The sequence below is a fragment of the Garra rufa genome, chromosome 22, assembly GCF_049309525.1.
Source record: "Garra rufa chromosome 22, GarRuf1.0, whole genome shotgun sequence".
Classification (NCBI taxonomy): domain Eukaryota; kingdom Metazoa; phylum Chordata; class Actinopteri; order Cypriniformes; family Cyprinidae; genus Garra; species Garra rufa.
The window spans coordinates 39,825,310-39,850,287 of NC_133382.1; the positions used below are offsets into that span (position 1 = coordinate 39,825,310).

Consider the following 24,978-nt stretch of genomic DNA (forward strand, 5'->3'; position numbering starts at 1 on the left):
TTAAAACAAAAATGTGATCAAAAACTAAACTAAAATAAAATTAAAGCTATATGAAAAGGCTGAAATAAAATATATTTGATAAAAAACTTCAAAATGAGATATTAATGTGTAGGTTGAAGTACTAAAATTACTAAACTAAAATAGAATTAAAGCTTAAAATATATATTTTATAAAAAACTTAAACTAATAAAACAAAAATAAATTAAAGCTAAAATAAAAAAATATTTGATGAAAAACTTTGAAGTTTAGATTAAAGTACTAAAACTAAAATAAAATAAAAACCTATATAGAAAAAGCTGAGATAAAACTAAATACAAATGATGCCATGGCTACACACTAAATGTTTATACTTAACTGAAAATAAATAAATAAATAAAACTATATGGAAAAAATAATAAAACAAAAATAAAAAAATTTGATTAAAAAAACCTAAACTAAAATCAAATTAGAGCTATATAAAAAAACTGAAATAAAATATATTTGAAGAAAAACTTAAACTTAAAAATGTAATATTAATGTTTAGGTTGAAGTAATAAAATTACTAAATTAAACTAAAATGAAAGCTATATAGAAAAAACTACAAATATAAATATTAAAGCTTAAAACTAATACAACAAACAAAAATAAATTAAAGCTATATAGAAAAAAGCTAAAATAAACAATACACACTAAAATTAATGTTTATACTGACCTAAAAACTTAATAAAATAAATAAAATAGATAAATAAAGCTATATGGAAAAAAAATAAGAATAACAAAAAATATTTAAAAACAAAAATTACATTAAAGCTATATAGAAAAAGCTGGAAAAACTTCAACTTAAACATTAATACCTATTTTTTAAGTTTAAGTTTTAAGTACTAAAACTACTAAACTAAACAAAAATTAAAGCTATACAAGAAAAAAACACACAAAGAAAATAATAATAATAAATTCAAGCCATATAAAAATAAACAAAAAGGACATTATAAAAGCTACTAAACCTTCAACGAAAACTAAATTATTAATAAATATTTTAAAGGTATGTAAATAAAACTAGAACAAAAGTTTTTCCAACTTTTGATCTTAAAATAATTAAACTTAATCTTAAAAATACTACTACTTTCAATTTTATAAACAAATAATATACTAAAATTGTATTCTTTAAAAATTTATTTTAAACTTAAATAAGTTGTAATTTAGTTAAATTATGCAAATAAATCTTAATAAGTCAAATGAGTCAGCTATTTGATTAAAATGATATTTTAAATGTCTTTTCCATTTTGTCTTTTGTGATGGAAATGATATTTTCATGATGGTTCAGGGGGGAAAAATGCAGTAAGTGAACAGGACAGCGGTGCTGGGGTGCGTGAGGAGCCGGTGGATCAGACTCGACTCAGGGGCATCAGAGGCGAGTGCTTTAATTGCCCCAGGGGCAGGAGCTCACGTCTCCAGGAGATTAACATGGAGCTGGTAAACAGTGAGGGAGGGTTAGTTACTCACAGACAGAAGAGCAGCATGGAAAAAGACACGCAGAGCTCCGGTTCAGCGGGAGACGACAAGAACGGCAGCAGTCTGTTCCACCGCCGGCTGACGCACCGCAGACACAAACGCAGCGACGGCGAGCTGGTCAGTGCAGACAAACCATCACATTCAGCCTCAATTAAACTCCAGCTTAAATAGAAATGAAAGTAGTTGATATAAAAAAAATAATCAAATGATATTTTAGTTACACTTTGAATGACATAACTTTTTTTTGAATTGTTACATTTTAATGTTTTGTTTATATACATAATATATATAGTTTTGTGATATACTGTAACTTTTCATTCATATATATATACTGTTTTATTTAGAAGAATAATTATGCAAGCTGAAGTTAACTAAAATGACTAAAGCTGAAATAAAAATTAAATAAGGTATAGAAGCTTTATTACACAATAGAATAAAAAATTAAAAAGGTGATTGTGATAAAATGTCACAATATATATTTATTTAAACATAGAATATATATAAAGACTTACCTTTTACAATATATAGAATCTTATATATTGATATAATTTAAAAATTATAATTAAAAAACAGAAGTACAAACAAAAACAAAACAAAAAATAATTAAATTAAAGCTACAGAAGAAAGCTGAAATAAAACAAAAATATTTGATGAAAACCTTAAAAAAAAATTCAAATTTTTAATTTATAAGTTTAAGTTTTCTCAGAATTTGCAAGATCTAAACTTTATATATATATTTATAAAATTTTATAAAATCAATTTATAAAAAAGATATTTTTGTTTTATTTCGGTTTTCTTCTATAGCTTTAATTTAACTTAATTTTAGCACTTAAAAACATAAATCAAATTAACTTAATTTCAGTTTGTTGCCAATGCATCAATTGCAACTGTCACTTTTATTTTTTTTTATTTATTTTTTTATATGTTGTAATCTAATATCTAAATGTCGATCTGCCACAAGGACAAAATAATAAAGTGTATGACTTATAATCTTACAATTCTGATGTTTTCTCAGAATTGCAAGATAAAAAGTCACAATTACTTCTATTTTTTAATTACATTAAAAATAAGAAGTAATTTGAAAATATTACATTTAAAATTGGATATTTGAAATTGATAAGTTTAAGCTGAAGTACTAAAATTGCTAAAAAAAAAAATAAAGCAAAATATTAAAAGCTGAAATGAAACAAAAAAAACTTAAAACTTAATTTTAGTTTGTCTAAATTTGTCAATTTATGAACACATTCAAACATTCAAATTTATTTATATATGTGTGATATATAGTCTTAAGTCGCTGGAGTATATTTGTAGCAATAGCCAAAAATACATTGTATGGGTCAAAATTATTGATTTTTCTTTTATGCCAAAAATCATTAGGAAATTAAGTAAAGATCATGTTCCATGGAGATTTTTTGTAAAATTCCTATTGTAAATATATTAAAATGTAATTTTTGATTAATAATATGCATTGTTAAGAGCTTAATTTGGCCAACTTTAAAGGTGATTTTCTCAGTATTTTGATTTTTTTGCACCCTCAGATTCCAGTTTTTCAAATAGATGTATCTCAGCCAAATATTGTCCTATCCTAACAAACCATACATCAATAGAAAGCTTATTTATTGAGCTTTCATATGATGCATACATCTCAGTTTTGTAAAATTTAACCTTATGACTGGTTTTGTGGTCCAGGGTCACATATATATATATATATTATTTAGAATGTTTGAATGTGTTCATAAATTGACAAATTATTGAAATATTAACTTAAAATCTCAAGTTTTTCAAGCTTTATGGTCTCTTTAGATTTTTTTGAAGTGTTAATAAACATTGTTAATTTCAATGAGTTGTTTCTGTAGATTGATAAACTCTCAGTATCCAGACAACAACGCAAACAAACGTTGAGCGTCTCTAATATTGTTTTACAACCGTCAGTCGCTCAGCAGGTTTGTCTTTTATCACTTCCTGTCTCCTGCAGAAGTTCCTGTTACACAGGCTGACGGTGGCGGGCCGTCTCTGTTGCGGAGCGGCTGACAGGAGAACAGCGGGAGGTCGGTTCGTCTGAGCGTCTGTTTACATCCGCTCTCAGATTTCTGATTAAAGGTTTAGAGTGTCATTATAATCCAAACCCAGAGCTGAAAACGGTTAAATTTTAAAAGCACTGAGCTGTCTCTCTGGTGTGTGTTTGTGTGTCAGATCATTATGAGAGGCTGATCGTCAGTCTGCAGAGGAGCCGTGCGGGTGAAGACGTCAGCGGTGTCCTGCTGCTCTACCCTCAACACGCGCTGCACGTCATCGAGGTGCTTCATCTGCAACATTTAACCTCAGCATTTACTCACCTTTATGATGCCTCAAGCCTGTATGACTTTCTGCCACTGTGGAACACAAAAGGAGAATATTCATGCAAGTTGAAATTAACTAACATTATTAAAAATAAAGCTGATATAAAAAGTTTAGTTAATATTTCAATAATTTGGAAATTTATAAAACATAAAAAAATGTGAGTGTATATATATATATGTGACCCTGGACCACAAAACCAGTCATAAGGTCAAATTTTACCAAAATTAGATGTATACATCATATGAAAGCTCAATAAATTAGCTTTCTATTGATGTATGGTTTGTTAGGATAGGACAATATTTGGCTGAGATGCATCTATTTGAAAATCTGGAATCTGAGGGTGCAAAAAAATCAAAATACTGAGAAAATCACCTTTAAAGTTGTCCAAATTAAGTTCTTAACAATGCATATTACTAATCAAAAAATACATTTTGATATATTTACAGTAAGAATTTTACAAAAAATCTTCATGGAACATGATCTTTACTTAATTTCCTAATGATTTTTGGCATAAAAGAAAAATCAATAATTTTGACCCATGCAATGTATTTTTGGCTATTGCTACAAATATACCCCAGTGACTTAAGACTGGTTTTGTGGTCCAGGGTCACATTTATATATAATTAAAAAATAGAAGTACAAACTAAACCATAAAACTGTAAGCTATAGAAGAAAACTGAAATAAAACAAAAATACTTTCTGAAAAACTTTGACAATTTTACATTAATAAGTTCGTTTTCTCAGAATTGCAACTGAAGTTTTTCATCAAATATTTTTGTTTTATTTCAGCTTTCTTCTATATATTTTTAATTAATTTGAGCACTTAAAGCCAAACTTCTTCATTTAAGTGTGAGCCAAAAACTAATTATAAATGCGGAATTCTAAGGAAAAAAGTCAGAATTGCAAGATTTCAAAGCATATGATTTTATGTCTTGCCATTTAATTTTTCACAGAATTGCAAGAAAAAAGTCACAATTGTGAGATACAGTAAAAAGTTGCAATTTATTTATTTATTTTATATTTCTGTTTTGGAAACAAATTTTCATCAATTCTAAAACTAAAACAATGCATTAAAGCTATATAGAAATATTACAGGAACATGTAGCAGTTAATGTATTACGTTTTTATTTATTTTTTATAAAAATGACAAAAGCTTTTAATAAAAATGGCTAAAACTTAAAATTAAGTTGTAACTGAAAATATGAAAAATAAAAAGCTGATGTAAATAAATACCATAGTACATAAATAATACTAAAATAACACTGTTCCAAACTTAAACTTTCAATCTTAAAATATAAAATTAATATAAAATTAAGTCTACTACACTTACAATTACCTAAACAAAGAGTGAAATAAAAGAAAATTCTGTAAAAGTCAGTATTGCAAGAATTAAAGCCTGTGTATATATTTTGTAATTTTTTTTTCATTAAAATTTATAATTTTTTAAATTTTTTTATAAAAATTACAAGTTTCATAAAATTACTTAAACTTAAACTAAAATTAAGTTGAAACTAAAAATATAAAAAAGCTAATTAAAAATATAAATAAATACCATAGTACATAAATAACATTAAAAAAAAACATTATTTCAAACTTAAACTTTCAAAATGAAAAATATATATATATCTTAAAAGAAATATTACTATACTTACAATTACCTAAACAGAGAGTGAAATAAAAGATAATTCTGAGGAAAAAAGAATAGCTGAATAATGCAATACTAAAATAATACTGTTCCTAACTTAAACTTTCAATCTTCAAGTATGAAAATCCATCTAAAAAATATTACTACACTTAAAATTACCTAAACAAAAAATAAAAAAGTTACATATTTGAATATTTTCACTGTGCATCATTTCCATTAAAGCTGTAAATTTGCCAAATTATGCAAAATATTACAAAAAGATTTTTTGAAAAATACTTACATAAATGCAAGCTTCTGTCATTTCCATGCAGAGAGTGAATGAAAACAAACTCCAGATCTGTAAATGAGGTTTGAGAGCTTCAGCTAAAGGTTTTCAGCATGATAAACATCTAAACTTTAGTTTCCCACAGAGGAAAGTAAGTCTTACAGGTTTTCAGTAACATGAGGGAGAGTAAATGAAGCATCATGTTCCTAAATCTGGAATGCTGTACGTCAGGAACGCCTCAAGTGTCCTCATATAACAGACAAAGATATTGGAAAATGTAAATGCATAACTGTCTTTCATCCACTAGTGTTCGACTGAAGCTCTGCTGTCTGTCCTGCAAGACCTGAGACACATGGAGGAAAACAGGTGAGATGAACGCTGATTATAATGAAGATCTGTTACTCTAATACCCAGTAATCAAAAATGCAGAAAAAACAGTAAAATTGCAAAATGTTATTACAATATAAAATAATGGTTTTTATTTTAATATACTTTAAAATATTATTTATTCCTGTGATGCAAAGCAGAATTTTATGAGCCCTTCCTCCAGTCTTAAGTGACACATGATCCTTCAGAAATCATTGTAATATACTGATTTATTATTAGAATTATCAACTTGGAAACAGTTGTTCTGCCAAATATTTTTTGGAACCTGGTTTTTTTTTAAGATTAAAAAAGTTAAAAAGAACAGCATTTATTCAAAATATAAATCTTTTCTAACAATGTAAATCTAAGCTATCACATCCTTGGTGAATAAAGGTATTCATTTCTTCCAAAAAAAGAAAGAATAAAAATGTACTGACCTCAAGCATTTAAACAATAGTGCATATTGTTAGAAAACATTGTATTTTAAATAAATGCTGTTCTTTTTAACCTTTTATTGATCAAAGAATTCTGAAAAAAAATTTCACACGTCCCAAAAAAATATTAAGCAGCACAACTGCTTTTAACATTGATAATAAATCAGAATATTAGAATGATTTCTGAAGGGTCATGTGACACTGAATACTGGAGTAATGATGCTGAAAATTCAGCATTGCATCACAGAAATAAATTACATTTTAAAATATATTCACATAGAAAACCGTTATTTTGAATTGAAATAATATTTCAGAATATTACAGTTTTTTCTGTATTTTTGATCAAATTAATGCAGCTTTGATGAGCAGAAGAAACAGCTTCTTCATTAAAAATCTTACTGATCCCAAAGTTTTGAGCTGAAGTATATATATATATATATGTACACAGAAAAAGTACATAGACATATAAAAAACACTATTAAAAATGACAATAAAACTTAAATTTAAATGAAAGTGTAAACAATACAGCAGCTCTCTGACTCGCAGCGGGCCGATCCTGGATCCCCGAATCCTTCTGGTGTCCCACGACCTTCCCAGCAGACTCTTCCAGCACTGGAACTACAAGCTCCTGGATGAATCCGACAGCCGACAGACGCTCGTCTCAGATGAACAGAGCCCAGAGAAACTAGTGAGCCACACTCTCCATCAGCTCCTGCGGCTCGGACACCATCTCTACAGCAAGACACACCAGATCACGGTAGATACATCTGTGCATAAATGTATATAAACACTCTGTCATTGCTTAGGATTTAGTTTCTTTGTCTCAGAGGTTTCTCCTAAAATTGCTCAGGAGAATTAAAAGTAGACAAATAACTAAGTAGCTGAAAAACAGAGTATAGAGCTATTCAATTGGAAATTGAGTTTAAATTTAAATTTCTGACTTGATGAATATCAGCTCATTCAAACCTAGTTTTTCTGGCCAAAACATATTTTAAATATATGTTAAATGTGACCCTAGACCACAAAACCAGTCTTAAAGGATAACTATTGCCAAAATGCAACCTGGGGGGGTGTTCCATAAAACTTATTTCAGTTACTTGATTTGGCTCAAAATAAGTCAGACTAACTGAAATAAGCCTGACTTATTTGGTAAACTTGTTTTATGGAACACCCCCCTGGGCTGTTTTTTTTTTTTTTTTTTTTTTACTGTAAACGAGACAAGCTTATATCTAAAAGCATAATTACGACAAACGAGCCGTTTTTGAGATTGACCGTGATTTCGTTTTGTGGTCAATGGCTGGTGAATGGGAGAACTAGGGGCATATCTTTGAGCGAATCAAAATCGATATTTTTACAGCACTAAGGCGGCTCGACACACCATGAAACTTTGCTCGAAGTATCGCCTGGGTCTCTACACATGAACTCCAGCATTGAGAACATTGTTTGTGTACACAGAGTTCACTAAAAAGAAAGGTTTTGAACAACTCACTTACACTGTTTGGGTTTCCGCTCTTGCCAGTCAAGAAGTGTCCATCTCCGAATGCGAGGAGAGTAAAGATGGATAGCTCCTATTAGCTCCTAAGGCATATCTATATAAATGCATGGCTAATTCATTGTTTTGTCGCAAGTGAAAAACAATATTAACCTTCTAGTTGTGAAAAGAGCCTCATATAAGCCTAATATTTCGTCCTATGGAGTCCATTCATTCGCATTTGGAGATCAACACTTCTTCAATAAATTCATGTTTATTTTAATTGTTCATTCCTATTTATCTCAAACTGCAAAAAATACAGCTAACTAGCACAATAAAAACATGATTTTTGAAAATTGCTCTTCATATATATTTATTTATTTTATTTCATTTTTTTTTTTTTTTTTGCTGTATGGGAAATCCCATTCTATTTAAAAAATAATAGACAATTAAGGTTATGCCATAGATGATAACTATATCGATAAATGTAAATTTTATATATCATTCTAATTCTGTGAGAATATAGAAGTCACACCACAACTATAACGATTTCAACAGAAGAACGGTAATGTTGATTATTTCTAGCTTATTATAAACAGAACGGTGTTGTTAATAAACAAAACAAGACGTTTCGGGTGTTATTATGAATGGTTTTACTCACAGCGGCCGTCAAAATGTGGATTCCGTCTCACATTCAGGAGATCTGTGTGTTTAAACAGGGATATAAAGTGATTCCGGATGAAGTGCTGAAGGACGCGACAGATGCGGTTCCTCCTGAGTCCGCGGTGTGTCGTTTGCTCCAGATGGAGGCGCTGTTGAGTCCCGAGCGTTACATCAGCACCTATCATTCACCGCTACACCAGCGCCTGGACTCCGGTAACGCACGTTACATTCTGCTTAAAGGGACAGTTCACCCCAAAAAATCAAAAGAGTAGTTCACATTCAGAACAAAAAATTACAGATAATGTACTCACCCCCTTGTTATCCAAGATGTTCATGTCTGTCTTTCTTTAGTCGTAAAGAAATGATTTTTGAGGAAAACATTTCAGGATTTCTCTCCATATAATGGACTTCTATGGTGCCCCTGAGTTTGAACTTCCAAAATGCAGCTTAAATGCAGCTTTAAAGGGCTCTAAATGATCCCAGATGAGGAAGAAGGGTCTTATCTAGCGAAACAATTGGTTATTTTCTAAAAACATTTACAATTTATATACTTTTTAATCTCTACACAGAGAACACAGAGATGTAGGCAAGATGAGCATTAAAAAGGTTAAAAAGTATATCAATTGTGATAATTGTGATTATTTAAACTCTATTTTGGAAGTTCAAACTCGGGGCCACCATAGAAGTCCACTATATGGAAAGAAATCCTGAAATGTTTTCCTCAAAAAACATAATTTCTTTACGACTGAAGAAAGAAAGACATGAACATCTTGGATGACAAGGGGGTGAGGACATTATCTGCACACTTTTGTTCTGGAAGTGAACTACTTCTTTAAGTTGTTATCATTTACTCATCCTCAAATTGTTCCAAAACTGTTATGAATTTCTTTCTTCTATTCAATCAAAAGAAGTTATGTTGAAGAATTTTGGTAACCAAACAGTTGATGGTAGCCATTGACCTCTATAGTATTTTTTTTTCCATAAAATGGAAGTCAATGGCTACCGTCAACTGTTTGGTGAGTAAATGATGACAGAATTTTAAAAGCTCTTCAAAACTCCTAATATGTGACCCTGGAGAACAAAACCTGTCTTAAGTAGCACAGGTATATTTGTAGCAATAGCCAAAAATACATAGATTTTTCTTTTAGGCCAAAAATCATTAGGATATTAAGTAAAGATCATGTTCCATGAAGATATTTGGTACATTTCCCACCATAAATATATCAAAACTTAATGTTTGATTAGTAATATGCATTGCTAAGAACTTCATTTGGACAACTTTAAAGGTGATTTTCTCAATGTTTAGATTTTTTTTTTTTGCACCCTCAGATTCTAGATTTCCAAATATTGACTAATCTTAACAAACCGTCAATGGAAAAAAATTACTGTGGTCCAGGGTCACAAACAGTCTTTTTATTCTTTAAGATCTGCAATAATGTGACGACAGTAGAATATTATCTAAAATATAAAGTATTTTTACATTGTTGTTTTTAATTGTGTAATTTTTAAGCTGTTAAAAATACACTATTATGGGCAGTATTTCAAACACATGTATTTTGTTTTTACCTTTCTGCATGTAAATACATTTAATCTTAGTATTTTCAGAATCCTTATTAGATTGCTGATTTCCAGCAGGGGTGGACAGTATTTCAAATACATGTATTTAAAATACTATTTTTGTATTTAAATACTTTGGGGGAAAGATCAAATACTTATATATAAATACTTACATACACTTGTTGATCCAGGAAATCAGTCTAATAAGGAGGTTGACTGGCAAAAAGTATTTTTGTTTTTCGTATTTTGAAAATACAAAAATACCAAGATTAAATGTATTTAAATGCAAAATACAAAATAGTATTTGAAATACTGCCCATCGCATCAGTCATCATTGAAAGTTATTTTAATATTCTGTAGTATGTTTGAAAAAAAAAATCATTTAGAGGTAAACAGATATGAGCATACGAGTTTGTTGTTTCCTGAAAGTGTTTTTTTGTGCATCTGATCATTTAAGGACATGTTTTCGGGAGTTTTCGTCCCACTACAGTGTAGGTTTGGATTTAGGGTCAGGAGGTACGTCTGTTTGAGCTTCTGCAGTGCATGCAAACATCAGAGTGTACATAAATCGCATGCATGCATGTTTACTGGATTTAAGACTCAATAAACCGCCCGAGAAACCAAAAGAGCCAGACGAATCACTCCTCAGATGTTCCTCTTGAGAAAAGACTCCATTGATCTCACGTGCGTCTCAAAAATCTCCATCAGTTCTCATCAAACGTCAATTTGGATATCCAATGTACTGGCAGCTCATAGAGTCTGTTTTAGGAGAAACATCTGAGACAAAGTGAGACGTAACAGAGGAGACCAGGAGAAAGTGATGACTCTTGTTTTTTCTTCCTTCTTTCTTCAAATGTCTCATCTAACCACCAACTAACTCCATCAATGTTTTCATGAACCCACAGCTATTGATATATTCTTTAATCGAGCCTGTAACTAATGAACATTTGTTTGCATTTGCCACTAATTTTTGTCCTTTTAATGTATTTTGACAGAATCTGTGTGGCCTGCAGTGGAACACCTTCAGATTATTTGAAGAACTGTTTTAATAACTCTTTGAGCTGCTAAATGTAATGCATTGTAAAATATTTTGAATGCATTAATTATGCTTTGTAATGCATCTTATCATGCATAACTGGAACCACAATTGTAATAAATCATCCTACTTATCTATTAATTGCTACACCTATAGATGGCATTAAAATACATTACAAACAACCAATTTCAGATGTAACAAGAAATCTGCAAATGCATTTAACTTTACAATTATGCAAATATATAATGCAACAATGCATTATATGAACTTGTCAAAGTTTATTTTTTAATACATGCTGTTATTGTAAATGGCTCATCGGTGGTGTTATTGCAAAGAAATAAATCTTTGTCTTCATAATTTTTCAGCACAACGTGATTTTGTGACTTGCTTCGGTTCTAAAACAACTTTTCTTTTCAATAAACACAGCTTCTGATTAGATTTTTAGATTTAGACAGCTAATAGATATTGGTTTTAGTAAACAAATATTCAGTTTTGATGCAATAAATAAAATAAATCCTAAATAAAATATCCTAATCTTGCGGAGTCACTCAAAAATGTGACCTTGGACCACAAAACCAGACATAAGGGTACATTTATTTTAATTGATGTTTATACATCATCTGAAAGCTGAATCAATAAGCTTTCCATTGATGAACTGTTTGTTAGGACAATATTTAGATGAGATACAAATGTGAAAATCTGGAAACTGAGTGTGCAAGTTAAGTGCATATTGCATATAATGCATATTACTAATTAAAAATTAAGTTTTAATATATTTACGATAGGAAACGTACAAAATATCTTCATGGAACCTGATCTTTACCTAATATCCTAATCATTTTTGGCATAAAATAAAAATTTTAACTCATGCAATGTATTTTGGCTATTGCCAGGGTCACAAATGTCACATCTGACAACTAAAATGCTTTATGTTGGCTTCAAACAGACTAGAATAAAAAGCTCGCACAAATATAAGTAATTAAAAATGATTGATTTTATTGTCGAGATCACATTCTGATGAAGGATATTGTTCTTTAAGCTTCATTAGACTTTAAACATCCCGTCTCAAATTATTTCAGTTTTCCGTTTAAAACACACATTTTTGACACACAGGGCCTCTTCATAAAAAAAGCAACAAAATGTAAAAAAATCGTTCTCTGAGGAAATGACGCTCCGTTTATTTGGCCCCCGTTTGTTCAAGTTTAAATCGAGCATGAAACACGTCGGTAAAAGTAAATAAATAAGAAACGGACAGAACGCAACCGCCTGATGGTGAAAGAGCATGCAGCATTAAAAACTCCAGCACACAAATATACACACATGTCTACGGTGGCTTGTGTGGTTACTGAGTCATTAACTAGTCTGCTAAGTGATACTGATCAGATATACATGAGACGGTGAGGAAAGAATTATTTAAGAGCTGGTGAGAGACAGCACTGTAAATTTTCATTGTCAATAAGAGATTGATGGAAAATATATGATTTAAAGGAATAGTTCACCCAAAAATGATTTGCTGAAAATGTCCTCAACTCACAGGTCATCTCAGATTAGGATGAGTTTGTTTCTTCATCAGATTTGGAGAAATGTGTCATTCCGTCAATGTTTCACCAATGGATCCTCTGCAGTGAATGGGTGCCGTCAGAATTAGAGTCCAAAAATGTGAATGTGCTCATGCTTAGGTCAGCAAAGATGTAGCTCAGTTTGTTTCTTAAAAATGTCTTGATGGATTTGTCTCAGCTTTTGTCTTGTCAAGATGTTAACTGATGGACTGGAGTGGTGTGGATTACTTGTGGATTATTGTGATGTTTTTAGCAGCTGTTTGGACTCTCATTCTGACGGCACCCATTCACTGCAGAGGATCCATTGGTTGAGACAGTTTTCTCCAAATCTGATGAAGAAACAAACTCATCCTAATCTTGAATGAGCTGAGGATGAGCACATTTGCATTTTTGGACTCTAATTTTGACGGCACCCATTCACTGCAGAGGATCCATTGGTGAGCACATGATTAATTTACACATTTCTCCAAATCTGATGAAGAAACAAACTCATCCTAATCTTGGTGACCTCAAAATGAGCACTTTTGCATTTTTGGTCTCTCATTCTGACGGCACCTATTCACTCCAGAGGATCCATTGGTGAGACAATGACGGAATGACACATTTCTACAAATCTGATTAGGAAACAAACTCATCAACATCTTGGATGACCTGACGATGAGCACATTTAAATTTCTTGTCTATAATTCTGACGGCACCCATTCAGTGCAAAGGGTCTATTGGTGAGACAGTCATGGAATGTCAATTTCTCCAAATTTGATGAAGAAACAAACTCATCAACAACTTGGATGACCTGAGGATGAGCACATTTGCATTTTTGGGCTCTCATTCTGACGGCACCCATTCACTCCAGAGGATCCACTGGTGAGACAGTGATGGAATCACACATTTCTCCAAATCTGATGAAGAAACAAACTCATCCTAATCTTGGTGACCTAAAAATGAGCACTTTTGCATTTTTGGTCTCTCATTCTGACGGCACCTATTCACTCCAGAGGATCCATTGGTGAGACAATGATGGAATCACACATTTCTACAAATCTGATGAAGAAATAAACTTATCTACATCTTGGATGACCTGACGATGAGCACATTTGAATTTCTAGACTCTTAATTCTGACGGCACCCATTCACTGCAGAGAATCCATTGGTGAGACAGTCATTGAAAGACACATTTTTACAAATGTGATGAAGAAACAAACTCATCCTAATCTTGAATGAGCTGAGGATGAGCACATTTGCATTTTTGGACTCTCTTTCTGACGGCACCCATTCATTGCAAATGATCCATTGGTGACACAGTGATGGAATCCCACATTTCTACAAATCTGATTAGGAAACAAACTTATCTACATCTTGGATGACCTGAGGATGAGCACATTTGTATTTCTGGACTCTAATTCTGACGGCACCCATTCACTCCAGAGGATCCATTGGTGAGACAGTGATGGAATCACACATTTTGCCAAATCTGATGAAGAAATAAACTTATCTACATCTTGGATGACCTAAACGTGAGCAAATTTTTATTTTTGGGTGAACTATTTCAAGTTGCTTGGTCGCAGATCAGAATTGGAACGATGGTTGCATGCAATCTAAATCAAGTTTGAGCAGCTGATGTTGTGGATTGGAGTATCTCGGTACTTCTGTTTTCATTTTTGACAAAATGCTATAATGTATAAAAAGTGTTGAGATACATGGTAGGTAATGAATGCAAAGCATGCGGCAGATTTACAAACATCTACTTAAGACATCAGAGCATCTTTACAATAACCCAGACTGACAATAACCCACTTCATCCACACTTCCCAACCCTTGCATGTTTGTTTATGACATATTTAGGCTAATCATGATTTCAGCTACCAACACCAGGTCAGTTCAACACAGTAGACTGCGTTTGCTACCGAAAACGCTGAGTGAAACCTGCTAAAACACTTAAAAACAGCATTCTGACCTTCTTCGATTGGGCTTGTGCTGTTCTCGTATAAAAAATGAGCCCCAGCCAACAAAAACTACAAAACCACCATATCAAAATACGGAGAACCAGCACATTTGTGTTTCAACCTTTCAATGTTTCAATCCGTTACACTGCAAAAAAGGCTTATCTTAATTAGTATTTTTGTCTGGTTTCTAGTCAAAATATCTAAAAATGTTTAAATTAAGATGAATTTACTGGATAAGCAAAATGACAAGAGATATTTAGTCTTGTTTTAAGCAAAATGCACTTAATTTAGGTCAAATTGTCTGCCAGGGGGGTAAGTAATATATTCTTAAAACAAGAGTATTTTACTTACCCCACTGGCAGATCATTTTGCACTTCATTTATCTTTTTTTTTACCCTGGAAACAAGGCTAAATATCTAATGTTATTTTGCTTATTTAGTAAATGCATCTTAATTTAAAACTTTTTAGATATTTTGACTAAAAACAAGACAAAAATACTAAGTAAGACAAGGCTTTTTTTGCAGTGTAGAAAAATAAATTCAGAGCATTTAGCTGCGGAAATACATAAAATCCAGCATGGAGTTTAGACTCTTTACGCGTTGCATTTCAGATTCATTACACCGTTTCCCTGATCTACTGATATTCCTCTGGATTAATGTGTCACCTGAAGTCAAATTTAGTTTTGGATGGTCAAACAAAAGCTCAAAAGACTCGCAGACAATCATCAGACATTCACATTGCACTGCAAAAAATGCATTTATCACTTAGAGTTTTTGTCTTGTTTCCAGCCATAATATCCGCAAATTCTTAAATCAAGAAGAATTTTCTAGACAAGTAAAAATAGTCTTTTTTTCAGAAAAAAACAAGTCAAAATTAAGGGCATTTTTGCTTGAAACAAGCTAAAAAATCTGCCAATGTGGTAAAAATGAGATTATTTTTCTTCCCCTATTGGCAGATTATTTTGCTTGTTTCAAGCAAAAATGCACTTAATTTTGACTTGTTTTTTTTTTCTGAAAAAAAAAAAAGACAATAATTTTTACTTGTCTAGAAAATCCTTCTTGATTTAAGAATTTGTAGATACTGTAGACAAAAAATCAAAGTAAGAAAAGTTTTTTTTGCAGTGTAGGAGGTTTTTAAAGTCAACACGACCTTATTTACGATTTAGTTCATTCAGAATGTCATATTAAGTTTGTAAAATGGCTTTCATGTTGACTTTAAGGGCGTTTGGATGTGGTTTTGATTCATGCAGACAGACACTCGCACACCACAAGCATCCGTCAGAGGTAAACGTGTGACTTCGGTTTAATCTCTGTCGCAATCCGGATCTCTTTCGGTTTATCGGCGCGTCTGATTCTAAAGCAAACGCACCGGAACGTCCTGTTATCAGAGACCTTCACAGGAACCGCGGCGATTCGTATTAGTGTATTTACACGCACCAGCATTGTGTCTGAAGCAAAAATAATATAGTCTGTGTATATACATATATATGTTTATATAGAGAGAGAAAGAGTTTGATAAATATTTGACCTTTGCTTCTATAGACTATGTACAGCGGAGAGTGAAGAGCATTTACACATGCTAAAACTTACAGCAGAGTTTGTGACGTATTATTCACTACATATTCATTCATATTAATCACAACTGGACAGCTTTCAGTACTTTCAGTTTGGTCAGTAGGATTCCCAAATCAAGGAGAATATGGAAATATAACAACATTTTTAGCCTTGGATGCCTGATTTGTCCACTAGAGATGATCAAAATTGTAATTGTGTTTTTTGCTTTGTGAAACACTGTATATATCTATAATATGAGCTAGTATGTTTTATTGCAGCGGTCAGATGTCTAAAATACTATAAAAGATTATAATTATTGGCGTGGAATGATGATATTGTTGTTTAGAAATTTTCTCCAATATATCGATTCACTAGTTCATGCATCAAAGGGTTAAAATGTGATTTCTAAAATTAAGTAAAATTAATATTTGACATATTATTTCACTGTAAAGTACTGAATTAATACAAAATATGATTATTTTTTAAATAATAAAAAGTAATTGGTCATAAGGAATGGGAATCCTAATTCCAAAAATATAAAGATGAAATGATGATAAACATTCATAACCTGCTCTCACCGTTTTCTGCTCACTAAACTTAAAAGTCATATTAATGTCAATGTTAATATAATATCAATAATTTATATCTGTTTTATATTTGATATATTATCTGTCATTTTTCAGTAAGGTTTGATTCCGGTACAAATGCACTTTACTTTACTTTATCCAGCATTCATTCAGAGAGTTTTTATAGCTCACCAAAAAATTGTTTTATTAAATATTGTTCTGTTTCATTTTTAATTCACACAACTGTTCAAAAGTTTGGAGTCAGTAGATTTTATTTTTTTTGGAAAGAAATTTGAGGCGCGTTTAAATTAAAAAAGTGAGAGTAAAGATATTGCAAAATATTTCAATTTAAATAAAAAGTGTTCTTTTGAATTTTGTAGTTATCTGTGAATCCTAAATAAAAATAAGCTGTAGGAGTTTCCACAAACAAATTGTGCAGAACAACTGTTTTAAATATTGATAATAATCAGAAATGTTTCTTGAGCAGCAGATTGATTTCTGAAGGATCATGTGACTTTGAAGACTGAAGTAATGATGCTGAAAATTCAGCTGTGCATCATCAAAATAAATTACATCTTAACAGATATTCACATAGAAAATGGTTATTTTAAATCGTAAAAATATTTACTGTTTTTACAATATTTTGGATCAAATAAACGCAGCCTTGATGAGATCGAAAAACTTTTACAAATTCTTACAGACTCCCAACTTTTGAACTGTGGATTCATTTGTGAACGGGCCTAATAAACGATCTCTATTGGTCTGTTTAACCACAGCGAGAGCATCTTTCTAATCTCGTCTCAGACGCTCACATTCATCAAACCTACACACATGTCTCTGATATGAGCAGATTGTGCTGTAGTGTGTCAGCTGCTGAGATGCTAGTCTGGGTTTGGACACAACAAGGTTTAAGTGTGCGCTGCTTGATTTTCTACACCCGAACGCACACCACACGAACTTCAAGGCAAAAGTGCAAGAACTCAGATAAGGCCAATAGAACACAAACCACATGGAAAAACTGCAAAAACATAAAAAACACAAAGAAGACAGGACCAGTGCTTCAGATCCTGTCTGTGGGTCAGTGCAGAGGATCACATGGACAATACAACGTCATTTGTGCGGTGAAGAAAAGGAGTAAAGGATTGTGGGTAATCCAGCGGTCAAAGGGCGGTGCTTTCAGACTCCTCCTCAGACTCCAGCAGATCCACAGAGTTCCTGCATCCCCTGTCCAGTTCAACGCTTATTATGGGAATGTCCAAATCACACCACGAGTCTGAGGACAAACACACAAAACACTGAGTTAGAATATCATTCATATATTATTCAATAGTACGTCAACATCTTGCTGGTGTGGAGCGGCTTTTTCTTCCTAAAAAGAGTAAATGAGTGTTCAACATAATTAGTAACAGTGTTGGGGAAAGTTACTTTTAAAAGTAATGGATTACAATACTGAGTTACACCACAAAAAAGTAACTAATTATGTTACTTAGTTACTTTTTATGGAAAGTAATGCGTTACTTTTGGGTTACTTTTTAAATCTGGTCAGGGCTTGCTTGTTTGTTTTTAACATAAAAAGTTCTATTTTTGTCAAATGTAAAAGCCTTTTTACAGCAAAAGCCTCAGGCTTAGAGAAAAGTAAATTGACGTCTGTACAGTAGACCGCGGAAGAAAAAAGTCAACTCTTCAGCAATAAGAAAATAAAAACAAATGTTAGATTATTTTGAGTAATTTTTGCTCAATAGTATGGATGAATTGGATCATCGAAGGTCGGCAGCAAAGACATCGGTTAATAAAATGGGATTAAATACATAAAGGATATTTGTATTATTTAACATTTTTAATTATTGCAGGTTTGCGTTTATTCATTTTGAGGAATACTGTATCTGTTTTTTAGTGAGTGAGATGAATTAATGCATGTTCACATTTATTCTAGAACTAAAGGAACATCTTACTCACAGGAGAGCTTTTAATCAATAAATGAGAGGATAAAGTAACTGGTGTTACTTATTTGAAAAAGTAACTCAGATATTTTCTTGCCAATTAAAAAGTAATGCGTTACTTTACTAGTTACTTGGAAAAAGTATTATTATTACGTAACTTGCGTTACCCCCAACACTGATTAGTAAGATTTCTCTTAAATATGCTTCACACACTAGTGTACAAAAGTTTTGGGGTTGGTAAGATTTTTAATGTTTTTGAAAAAGGCTGCATTTATTTGATCAAAAATATTGTAAAAATTATTAAATATTTTTATCACTTAAAATATCTGTTTTATATGTGAATATCTGTTAAGGTGTAATTTATTTCTGTAATTTTCAGCATCATTATTCTAGTCTTCAGTGTCACATGATCCTTCAGAAATCATTCTAATATGCTGATTTGCTGCTCAAGAATATTATCAATGTTAAAAACAGTCATGCTGACCTGTATTTATGTGGAAACCGTCATACAGTTTATTTTTTTAGGATTCACAGATGAATAGAAAGTTCAAAAGAACAGCAATTATTTGAAACAGAAATCTTTTGGAACATTATAAATGTCTTTACTGTCACTTTTGAACAATTTAATGCGTCTTTAATTATTAAAACATTCATTTCTTTCCAAAAAAATCTTGCTAACCCCAAATTTTGACACAGTTTTTAGCAGACATTTAATTTCTGAAATACTGGAGAACATCCAGTGGTTGAACATTTTAGAAACAAACCCATCAGATAATGTGTGTAATGTGGGTTGACAAACATACATCATGGTCATATGGTCACATATGATACGACGGCATTTTAGTGTCACGTTAAAAAAATTAAAAAAAGATTTTCATAATAAAGTCATAAAGTCCTTATTCTCGCAGTATTTTGACTTTGTTCTCAAAATATTTAGACTTTATTCTTGTAATATTTCAACTTTTTTTTCACAGTATTACGACTTTACTCTCAAAATATTTCAACTTTATTCTCAAAATATTCAACTTTATTCTCGCAATATTACGACTTTATTCTCAAAATATTTCAACTTTATTCTCAAAATATTCAACTTTTTTCTCACAGTATTACGACTTTACTCTCGTAGTATTTCGACTTTACTCTCACAGTATTATAAGTTTACTCTCGCAGTATTACAACTTTACTCACGCAATATTTCAACTTTATTCTCAAAATATTTCAACTTTATTCTCAAAATATTCAACTTTTTTCTCACAGTATTACGACTTTACTCGCGCAATATTTCAACTTTATTCTCAAAATATTTCAACTTTTTTCGCACAGTATTACGACTTTATTCTCGCAATATTACGACTTTATTCTCAAAATATTTCAACTTTATTCTCAAAATATTTCAACTTTTTTCGCACAGTATTACGACTTTATTCTCGCAATATTACGACTTTATTCTCAAAATATTTCAACTTTATTCTCAAAATATTTCAACTTTTTTCTTACAGTATTAGGACTTTACTCTCGTAGTATTTCGACTTTACTCTCGCAGTATTACGACTTTACTCGCGCAGTATTACGACTTTATTCTCGCAGTATTAAGACTTTATTCTCAAAATATTTCGACTTTATTCTTGTAATATTTCAACAATTTTCTTACAGTACTACGACTTTACTCACGCAGTATTACGACTTTATTCTCAAAATATTTCGACTTTATTCTTGTAATATTTCAACAATTTTCTTACAGTACTACGACTTTACTCACGCAGTATTACGACTTTATTCTCGCAGTATTAAGACTTTATTCTCAAAATATTTCAAATTTATTCTCAAAATATTTCAACTTTTTTCGCACAGTATTACGACTTTACTCACGCAGTATTACGACTTTACTCACGCAGTATTACGACTTTACTCACGCAGTATTACGACTTTACTCTCGCAGTATTACGACTTTACTCGCACAGTATTATAACTCTATTCTCAAAATATTTCGACTTTATTCTTGTAATATTTCAACTTTTTTCTTACAGTACTACGACTTTACTCACGCAGTATTACGACTTTACTCTCACAGTATTACGACTTTACTGTCGCAGTATTACGACTTTACTCACGCAGTATTACGACTTTACTCACGCAGTATTACGACTTTACTCACGCAGTATTACGACTTTACTCTCGCAGTATTACGACTTTACTCGCACAGTATTACGACTTTACTCGCACAGTATTATAACTTTATTCTCAAAATATTTCGACTTTATTCTTGTAATATTTCAACTTTTTTCTTACAGTACTACGACTTTACTCACGCAGTATTACGACTTTACTCTCACAGTATTACGACTTTACTGTCGCAGTATTACGACTTTACTCACGCAGTATTACGACTTTACTCACGCAGTATTACGACTTTACTCACGCAGTATTACGACTTTACTCTCGCAGTATTACGACTTTACTCGCACAGTATTATAACTCTATTCTCAAAATATTTCGACTTTATTCTTGTAATATTTCAACTTTTTTCTTACAGTACTACGACTTTACTCACGCAGTATTACGACTTTACTCTCGCAGTATTACGACTTTACTCGCACAGTATTATAACTTTATTCTCAAAATATTTCGACTTTATTCTTGTAATATTTCAACTTTTTTCTTACAGTACTACGACTTTACTCTCACAGTATTACGACTTTACTCACGCAGTATTACGACTTTACTCGCACAGTATTATAACTTTATTCTCAAAATATTTCGACTTTATTCTTGTAATATTTCAACTTTTTTCTTACAGTACTACGACTTTACTCACGCAGTATTACGACTTTACTCTCGCAGTATTACGACTTTACTCTCGCAGTATTACGACTTTACTCTCGCAGTATTACGACTTTACTCACGCAGTATTACGACTTTACTCTCGCAGTATTACGACTTTACTCTCGCAGTATTACGACTTTACTCTCGCAGTATTACGACTTTACTCTCGCAGTATTACGACTTTACTCTCGCAGTATTACGACTTTACTCTCGCAGTATTACGACTTTACTCTCGCAGTATTACGACTTTACTCTCGCAGTATTACGACTTTACTCTCGCAGTATTACGACTTTACTCTCGCAGTATTACGACTTTACTCTCGCAGTATTACGACTTTACTCTCGCAGTATTACGACTTTACTCTCGTAGTATTACGACTTTACTCTCGCAATATTACGACTTTACTCTCGCAGTATTACGACTTTACTCTCGCAGTATTACGACTTTACTCTCGCAGTATTACGACTTTACTCTCGCAGTATTACGACTTTACTCTCGCAGTATTACGACTTTACTCTCGCAATATTACGACTTTACTCTCGCAGTATTACGACTTTACTCTCGCAGTATTACGACTTTACTCTCGCAATATTACGACTTTACTCTCGCAGTATTACGACTTTACTCTCGCAATATTACGACTTTACTCTCGCAGTATTACGACTTTACTCTCGCAATATTACGACTTTACTCTCGCAGTATTACGACTTTACTCTCGCAGTATTACGACTTTACTCTCGCAGTATTACGACTTTACTCTCGCAGTATTACGACTTTACTCTCGCAGTATTACGACTTTACTCTCGCAGTATTACGACTTTACTCTCGCAATATTACGACTTTACTCTCGCAATATTACGACTTCACTCTCGCAGTATTACGACTTTACTCTCGCAATATTACGACTTTACTCTCGCAATATTACGACTTTACTCTCGCAATATTACGACTTTACTCTCGCAGTATTACGACTTTACTCTCGCAGTATTACGACTTTACTCTCGTAGTATTACGACTTTACTCTTGCAGTATTTCGACTTCACTCTCGCAGTATTACGACTTTACTCTCGCAATATTACGACTTTACTCTCGCAATATTACGACTTTACTCTCGCAGTATTACGACTTTACTCTCGCAATATTACGACTTTACTCTCGCAATATTACGACTTTACTCTCGCAGTATTACGACTTTACTCTCGTAGTATTACGACTTTACTCTTGCAGTATTTCGACTTCACTCTCGCAGTATTACGACTTTACTCTCGCAATATTACGACTTTACTCTCGCAATATTACGACTTTACTCTCACAATATTTCGACTTCACTCTCGCAGTATTACGACTTTACTCTCGCAATATTACGACTTTACTCTCGCAATATTACGACTTTACTCTCGCAATATTACGACTTTACTCTCGCAATATTACGACTTTACTCTCGCAATATTACGACTTTACTCACGCAGTATTATGACTTTACTCTTGCAGTATTACGACTTTACTCTCGCAGTATTACGACTTTACTCTCGCAGTATTACGACTTTACTCTCGCAGTATTACGACTTTACTCTTGCAGTATTATGACTTTACTCTCGCAATATTACGACTTTACTCTCGCAATATTACGACTTTACTCTCGCAATATTACGACTTTACTCTCGCAATATTACGACTTTACTCACGCAGTATTATGACTTTACTCTTGCAGTATTACGACTTTACTCTCGCAATATTACGACTTTACTCACGCAGTATTATGACTTTACTCTTGCAGTATTACGACTTTACTCTCGCAGTATTACGTTTTTACTCTCGTAGTATTACGACTTTACTCTCGCAGTATTTCGACTTCACTCTCGCAGTATTACGACTTTACTCTCGCAGTATTACGACTTTACTCTCGCAGTATTACGACTTTACTCTCGCAGTATTTCAACTTTATTCTCGTAATTTTTTACCTTATTCTCGTTTTTGTTCTTTTTTGTTTTTAACATGGCACTAAAACACCATCGTACTACAAACTGTCACTGTGTGGAAAATCTTTTTTGTTCCACAGAAGAATGAGATTGCTGTAGTTGGATGTTTTGTCATGAAGACGTCAGGAACACATGAGACAGGTTTGACTGAATCAGTCGTGAGTTTAAACTAAAGGACGGATGGTGAGGGACTTGATCAGACGGATTGAGAGGCATTCGGGTCAGGACAGAGCCATGCACACAGCAGCAGCGCTAGCGTTAGTGACACGCAGCCCAGGACAGTGAATGACAGCGGGTGAGTTTACACACAGACACTGCTTACTGCTTACCATCTGAACCAAAACCACCGACAGCAGAGATCAGACCGCTGCAGAGATCACAACAGCCACAGGAGAGAAAAGAAAAAGACCACCGCAGAGTCACACGGGATATAAAACACACACACACACACACACACACACACACACCCTCCACCCGTCAGTCACACACACACACACACACACACACACACACACACACACACACACACACATGTGCATCTGTGTTTTCTTCAGCTCTGCTCCATTTAGATGACAACAAAATGATGCTCTTATAAAAGATTATTATAGTTAACTAAAACCAAAACTAAAACCATTAAACATTTAACCATAACATTTTAATAACTGGAAATAAAATTTCATTTTTTATTAGTAATAGGCATTGCTAAAAACTTAATTTGGTCGTTTTTCTCAATATTTAGATTTCTTTTGCACCCTCAGATTCCAGATTTTCATATAGCTGTATCTCAATTATCAGATGATCAAATATTGTCCTATCATAACAAACCACACATCAATAGAAATCTTATATATTCAGCTTTCAGATGTATAAATCTAAACAAAAATTCAAAAAATTGACTCTTATGACTGGTTTTGTGGTCCAGGGTCACATATAATCACAAAATTTATGGCCAAACTGTGCAGCCTGACAAACAAGCACAAACTGGATTTTTTTTATCGCATTTTGAAACACAATCACTATTTTTAATCAGAAAAATCGCAGTGCAATACTTATAATAATAATACAAATACTTAAAACAATATTATGTATTTGCATTATGTATCCATTATATATGCACCATTTCTGCATTTTCATGCAAAAAATGCATTTATATATTTATAATTATATGATAATTTTGTTTTATTTTCAGTAAATATTTAGAATTGATCTACACTTATTACAACAAAATAGTCAAATTCCGTGATTAAAATAAATATATTATTTTTAGTCACAAATCTATTTATTTTTTGTTTTTTAGTATTTTGTTTGTTCACTGTTATAAAAACAAATAAAAACAATACTAAGAG

At 32.2% G+C, this 24,978-nt stretch overlaps 2 protein-coding genes across 2 annotated transcripts in view; one reads left to right on the forward strand and one right to left on the reverse strand.

The window, feature by feature from the left end:
* The first annotated feature begins 1,457 nt into the window (after window positions 1-1,457).
* tex47 (testis expressed 47) lies at window positions 1,458-11,638 on the forward strand. The gene is made up of 7 exons (XM_073827686.1): window positions 1,458-1,608; window positions 3,467-3,539; window positions 3,685-3,788; window positions 6,049-6,107; window positions 7,088-7,298; window positions 8,732-8,888; window positions 11,228-11,638. The coding sequence occupies exons 1-7, from the start codon at window positions 1,498-1,500 to the stop codon at window positions 11,266-11,268; spliced, it is 756 nt and encodes a 251-aa protein (XP_073683787.1). The 5' UTR covers window positions 1,458-1,497; the 3' UTR covers window positions 11,269-11,638.
* A 606-nt stretch (window positions 11,639-12,244) lies between these two features.
* Window positions 12,245-24,978, reverse strand: part of arhgap44b (Rho GTPase activating protein 44b) — a 33,447-nt gene continuing 20,713 nt past the window's right edge. The window contains exon 15 of the mRNA XM_073828629.1: window positions 12,245-18,162. Coding sequence (XP_073684730.1) covers window positions 18,050-18,162 — 113 coding nt within the window. The 3' untranslated portion in view covers window positions 12,245-18,049. The remainder of the gene's footprint in view (window positions 18,163-24,978) is intronic.

What these genes read in the sequence shown, in the direction of transcription:
- tex47 (XM_073827686.1), top strand. Translation starts at nt 1,498, where the DNA reads ATGGAAAAAGACACGCAGAGCTCCGGTTCAGCGGGAGACGACAAGAAC. An exon ending in AACGCAGCGACGGCGAGCTG is followed by an intron (nt 1,609 to 3,466) that starts GTCAGTGCAGAC and finishes TGTCTCCTGCAG; the next exon opens with AAGTTCCTGTTACACAGGCT. An exon ending in ACGCGCTGCACGTCATCGAG is followed by an intron (nt 3,789 to 6,048) that starts GTGCTTCATCTG and finishes TTCATCCACTAG; the next exon opens with TGTTCGACTGAAGCTCTGCT.